The sequence below is a fragment of the Morone saxatilis genome, unplaced genomic scaffold (genome assembly GCF_004916995.1).
Source record: "Morone saxatilis isolate NCDOM2014 unplaced genomic scaffold, NCSU_SB_2.0 Contig0, whole genome shotgun sequence".
NCBI lineage: Eukaryota > Metazoa > Chordata > Actinopteri > Moronidae > Morone > Morone saxatilis.
Window position 1 is genome coordinate 12,798,950 of NW_023339650.1, and position 6,676 is coordinate 12,805,625.

The 6,676-nt window shown below is 39.7% G+C and overlaps 1 protein-coding gene across 1 annotated transcript in view; it reads right to left on the reverse strand.

Moving 5' to 3' along the window:
• cunh5orf22 (chromosome unknown C5orf22 homolog) overlaps positions 1-6,394 on the reverse strand; it is a gene marked incomplete at its 5' end in the record, with an annotated part of 7,297 nt that extends 903 nt beyond the window's left edge. Inside the window, 5 exon segments of the mRNA XM_035653467.1 lie at positions 221-287; positions 986-1,107; positions 1,611-1,673; positions 2,893-3,182; positions 6,374-6,394. Of these exon segments, the coding sequence (XP_035509360.1) occupies positions 221-287; positions 986-1,107; positions 1,611-1,673; positions 2,893-3,182; positions 6,374-6,394 (563 nt within the window).
• Between the last annotated feature and the right edge of the window lie 282 nt (positions 6,395-6,676).

Below are 6,676 nucleotides of genomic sequence, written 5' to 3' on the forward strand. Positions count from 1 at the left end.
CAAGGTGCCAACTGCTCACCAGAATGGAAACTAATGCTAACTGCTAGGCTAATTATTAGCTAATAGTTGAAAAGACAACCACATTTTGAAAATGGTTGAAACAACAGTGCTATCATAACAGTATCATAATTATAGTATGATTATATAATGATACTACAGGTCCAGTACATTATTGTGGTTTTTGTAGCCGTGGTACGTACAGTTACAGTAATATTCTTACCATTTCATAGTCAGGGCACACATTTCTCGACTTCAAACTGGAAACCAGTTGGGCTAATGAAGCCATGCTGGAACACATGTAGGAAAAGAAAGGAAGATGTTACACTCTAGCTGTAAAACAAGTCTCACAATGGACAGAAAGTAGGGTCTATGGACTTTATGTGAACAGTCACACAATGCAATGCTCTGTATATTATAGACAATTACAGCTTTGCAACCCTTCATCTGTCTGTGATCATGCAAAATAGATTAAAACATGTCAGAAATCTCAGTTTACTGCTCACCACAGAGTAAACTACTGAGAACTACTGTGTGCTTTTGTTGCAGCTGTCCGAGCTGGGTGTGTTCCACCTTTTATCACCGAACACTTTTTGACACAGACTATGAAAGGCACAGGTGCTATTAGCAACATTAGGTGTCTGATCTCATTCACTCCCCTCTACATCATAAACACGCAGTAGTTCACTCTGTAGTGAGCAGGAAATTGAGATTTCAGATTCTCCCTAATAATTGTCCGTCTGTAACATCCACATTTACTTTTCTTGGTACTGCAAGTCAAAATGTCTGCTGTGAAAAATGTCTTTAGGTAGATTGGTGTTTTGCACCAACACACAGTCCTGACTGAAAGTGTTAACGTAAGCCAGAGAAGACAGCAGCTGTTTTCACAGGAGCACTATCCCCAAAGATAAGTAAAAACTGTAGAAGAAATCAGTGGAGTGCTCCTTTAATAGTGACATTAACTTGAAATCTGTTTCAGAAACTTTACCCAGGGTTGCTGGCCCAGCGTCTAACTGTCTCTTCTCCATCATCCTCCAGCAGATCAGCAAACGCTGCTTCCAGGTCTTCTAACTGATGTACACGATGGTCCACACACTCATCAAGCTCCTCCTGGACACACACACATAATATGTGTGAATATTTAAACAAACTCATTTACCACAAAAAACCCCACCAGAGCTTCAACTGCTTGTGCTTCTAAAGTTAGTGCTGAGAGTGAGTCTATCTGTATGTACAATTAGACTGGCGGGTCTGGGGTTCTGCTTCAGAGGATTACACTTAGACACTCTGTGGAATTATTTAAAACTCCCCTTAATGCTCCAACTCATGCAGAGTCACATTTTAAGTTTGAGATTCTTCTAAAGTATCTACGGTTTAAACAGTGCTTACTCACGTGGACTGTAAATTACATTCTCAATCACTCACCCCTGGTCCTGCGAGGCTATAATTTCATGCAGACACTGACTGCAGTGTGTATATGTGCACACAAGCATACAGTCCTCACAGATCCATCATTGTTTGCATATGTGTTCAACCACACGTGTGTCTCTGGTCCTACTCTGTGTTTGTGTGTAAGAGGGTTGTAATCTTTGGTTGAAAACAAAAGGTCTGACCTGATCAGCATCAGGGCTGGGTCCTCTGAAGTTGTAGAGCTCCTTAAGGATGGTGTACTCTTCCTTGACACAAAGACAAACATGGAGCTGAGGTCAACTCAAGGAAACATGTTTTACTGTGTTGCACTTAAACTACAGAGGGATCTTTATGTAGATGCACATAGTCTGATATGTAAAGTAGCATATTGATCGTACTTCAGGTTGCTGTCTTTGAGCAGAATGGGACACACGAGTGAAAGACTGGATCCTGTGTTAAGTAAAAATGTGAATTTGGGCATAATATGGTCAGGCTCATACACTTGTATTAAATAATTCTTAAACCTAATCAAAACCTGTAAAATTCTCTAGATCAATTTCATTAGTCTTTAAATGAATTTCATTGTATCTATGACATCATCTGAGCATGTGATGTCATGAGAAGTAAAATAATAGTATTGGATTCCTGTGACATTAACTATATGTTTAAGATAAATGGGTTAAAAAGGTGTCTTCTGGAAGACATTTTTACCAGAACTGTAGCTTTCTGTTGTTTTGTAAAACAACCAGCTGTGTTTGGAGGATCTGTCATGTCCACAAGTTTTCTCCACATGGAACAATGCATGACAATACATAATAAGGTGCTACTTCTCCCCAAATGGGATCAAAAAATACAGGCTTAATTTACTACTGTGTATACAACTATTAGCTTAAATTGCAAACATTTGCCAAACATGATCAAACACAACAATTAGTTGTTCACTGCCTTGCTCAATATACTAGTATGTACAGAGTAGGAGCTTGGAGATCAGAACACTAATCCTTTAATCAATGCCTGACCCACTCTACCACCTGAGCTACAGCCCCTTAAATCACTAATGTACACTAACCAAGCCCCAGAAAACATGAACAATGCCTTGAAGACCTGTCCATCTCTTTGAGGGTGATACTCTATCCGGTTCCAGCTCATTTTTGTGGCAGCAGTCCTTTGTTTCTATTAGAATAATGGAATTTTCCTTTAAAAACCCCCATGGACTCTTCACTTTCTGGATATGATGTGTTTCCTGTGGTTGAAACAGACCATTCAAACTCTAGTCTAATGGTAATTTCCTGTTTTTCAGGAAGTTAAAATCTGTTACAAAGTGGTTCCAATCAAGGACAATATTTTTAAACAAGTGTAAAATATCAGTTGGCTGAAAGAATTCTCTGCATTTGTAGATGGTTGATTATATGATTGAAGTTTTAAAGTGTATTACATGTTCCTAAATTAGCACACCTGAGGCGGAGGTGTGTGAGTGGGACATACCTGTGTGTATAACTCCTTGAAGGGATTCTTACATGAGAAGAAATCCAGATCAATGTCCAAGATGTATGGCTCTGTCTCGCTGAGAAACGTAGATATGCTCTTAACAACATAACTGGTGGATCCCACATCATCATCACCCCCCAGGCTTGTCCCATTGTTGCCATCTGCTGGCTGCAGTGTGACAGTGCATCTTAAGAGGGGCTCAGAGCAGCTGGCTTCCCCAGCTGTATCATCCTCTGTACGGGCTCTCTTGGTACCCCATCTCTCGGCATCCGCTTCTGTTTTTATTCCTGAAATGTAACACCCAACAGCACAGAACAGACGTCTATGTTAAACATGTTTTTATCTACCACAAACACCAGAATAATATCATCCCACCAAATGTAAGTAATACATTTCTTTAAGTGAAAAAACTTTTCTACTAAACAACAGCCCTGGGTTAAACGTCAGTTGTCGGGGTTAGAATGTGCCAAGATTGCGCCAGTGTGAAAGCTTTATTAACTCTGGGCTAAGATTGTTCTAAGAATGCTTTTAGCCCTGGGCTAAATGTGAAATGCCCTTAAAGCTGGAGTCTCCAACTCAAACTGGCTTAGGGCCACTGCAACATTCAACACTGTAATAAAGCTCAATATTTCTGAAAATATTTCCATTATTAACATCATTCTTAACAAAAAAATGCAAAGCAAACTGCAGTTACTATATATTTTATATCATGATTTTAAAACGTCTTTTGTTGCAAATGAAGGCCTGAAACCTGCTCTCTGCTCAACTACCTGCAGGTATTTGTGGGACCTTTGACCTTTGGCCATAATTGCACTCTATCGATTAGTCCTCTAATCGGAAGGTTGTTGGTTTGATCGCCGGCTCCTCCGGCCGCATGTCGAAGTATCCTTGAGCAAGATACTGAACCCCAAATTGCTCCCAATGCACAGCATTGGGTGTGTGAATGTGTATGAATGAGTTAGTTTTCGTTCGATGACTTGCCATCACTGGAGTGAATGTTGTTGGAAAGGGTGAATGCTGGCATGTAAGTGCTAAAAGCGCTTGACGTGGTCAGAAGACTAGAAAGGCCGCCTATACAAGCTACAGGTCCATTTACCATTTACGCCAGTAAGTCAACGGGCTGAGAACCAATTCTCATTTACAATGATGACCTGGCCAATAGGCAGCAACAAGAGGAGGCAAAAAAACCCCAATACAGTTAGACAGTTTAAACACAGTATATACATATAGTATGTACACAACAGAGATCCAAGTACTGTGTTCCAGAGTTTAAAAGCAGGCGCAGTGATCAGAAACTAACACATGTACTGAGTTATTAATGGAGGATAACAGAATGAGGGTGTGCCGTTTGAGCGACTTTTGCAACTGGTTCCAGTCACTGGGAGGGGCAGACTGAAAAGAGTGACGGTCGAAGGAGGTACAGACTTTAGGGGTGTCCGTAGTAATGAATATGCTAGAACGCCAATTGACACCAATTTTTCCCCACCATCTCAAAACTCACAAAGCGCTAACATCTTTCCACAGCAGCCAACCTGATGAGGCTGCCTGCAGATGTGTCTGAAGACATTTTTTGTCTAGCACAGACATCGGACGATGCTGATTATCTCAAAATACCAAATAATCAGCCCGAATAATCGGTTAATCACTGGATCTGACGCCTGGTGTGGATTGATGGCCAGTTGACTAGAAAGTACAGATTACAGTGATGAGTGTTGGAAGGGGCACCTGTGACAAAGCGGATGGCGGTGTGGTAGTTCACAAACAAATGTGCAAATTGCAGAAGCTGCAATTTCTTGATAAAGGTAAAATGTGTGACAAACAGTATTACAATCAAGTCTAATCTACAAATCTTGTTCTCCATATTTAAGAAAACATGTTTGTTTGGTACAGACCACCAAAAATGTCATGATCATGATTTTAATAGTTTTTATTTGTGAAAATTTTATTTGTGATGAAAAAATAAATCATTCCCACACTTTATTGCAAAATCTGTCAAAATAGTAGCAATATGATGTTTTTACTGTATTTTTTAACATTTTATAATTGTATATGAAGGGGTAGTTCAAAGTAATATGAAACAAATAGAAAAAATAATTAAAATCTTGCAAGGTGGATTATTTTATATTTTTTAACATCATGTCGCAAGGCGGAGGGAGGAGGATGGAGTGCTGGAAATGGCCCCCGATGTGGGCAGTTTGGGATCCCTGCCTTAAAGACACCCACTCCCAAAGACTCCCAGGCGGATGAGTGGGGTATTTTACAAAAATTGTAATTGTATTGTAATCATTTGAATAATGTAGCTGCCCCTATGCGTTTACATTAAAGAAAATGATTTTTAATAAATGACGTAAACAATTGTGTGGTGGATTTACCAGAAATAAAAATAGCAAAAGATAAAATGTTTTTTAAAATATCGATATCAGTATTAGGCTCAGAAATCCAGTATCAGTCAGGCTATACTTCAGAAGGCTGCAGGAGAACTGAAGGAGAATTTTTTCATACAGTTACAGAATGTAACAATCCCTCATATTCATTTATGACATCAATGCACTAGTTTACTGCTGTTCCGGCTTCACCCACATTATTTTGAAACCTCACAGTAGTTTCAGCTAAACTTTAGAATTCATTTTTGTAAAGAACAAGGACTGTGGAGTCGTGTTAGGTAGGGATAACTTCAAGGCCAGCACGGACAGAGAGAATTATTACAAATAACTTTTTCAGTGTTGAATTAAAATAGAGCTATCATTTGAAGAAGGGAAAAAGGAGACACTCATGTAAGAGATGAAGGTTTCAACATATTCCATTAGGGCTTAGCAAGTATTTTATGAGGTAGGAACGTATTCAGCATGTTTGCTAGGCTTTTTAAATTCTAAAAAGGAGCGCGATTATTTTTTATACTCTGTAAATTCTCGTGTTTTGCAGAAAGCTGGTAATTTTTAACAATGTCTCTTTCCCGCAGGGGCCTGCATTCACTATTTCCTCTTGGTGATCAGAGTGAGTGCCTTAAAAGCATTGCACATTGTAATTTCGCAGCTCTGGTCCCAATGACACTGCCACGTTGTTTTGGCACTGAGAGAGGAATCAATCACTTGAGTGCTGGAGAATGAGTGATAAGAGTCAGCGGCTGCTGTATTCAGGCACCAACAAACAAATCTTAAAAACTTGAAAAGGACCCTGACAAGTCCAAATGAGACACACCTGATGGAACCCAGACAGCATTACATGCATGAACTCTTCAAACATCCTGGAAACGAGTTTAAAAAGTTACCACTAATAACAATAATAAGCGGTTATTATCATTTTATGTAACAAACGCTATGTGTAATGCGTTACCACATGCTCGTGTATCCTCACTCCCGAGACTCCTTCATAAAAACATTCCTCTAACTAAGCTCAATCGTCTCTGGCACAAAAACATCTCTGGTTGGATATCAAAGTAATGCAGCTTCTAACGTCCTGACTACAGTACAGTACACACCTGAAGTTGACCTGTGACTGGCTTTGACGGGGTTCACTTTGACCACATTCAGTCTGAGAGGTTGAGGGTTCTCCAGCTGCTCCTCAGAAACATACAGACCATCACTGAGGAAGTAGTTGTCTGTGCTGGTCACCCTGCAGAGGGACAGAGAGAGGAGCTGGACTTCATGACAAACCAAAGAGAAACAACAGGGAGAAAGTCGGTAATTTCATTTAAAAGGCCCTTCACTTCCACATATGCCCTGTTTGTTTTGTAGTGTAATATAATATAATATAATATAATATATATTAACCTGTTAAACCC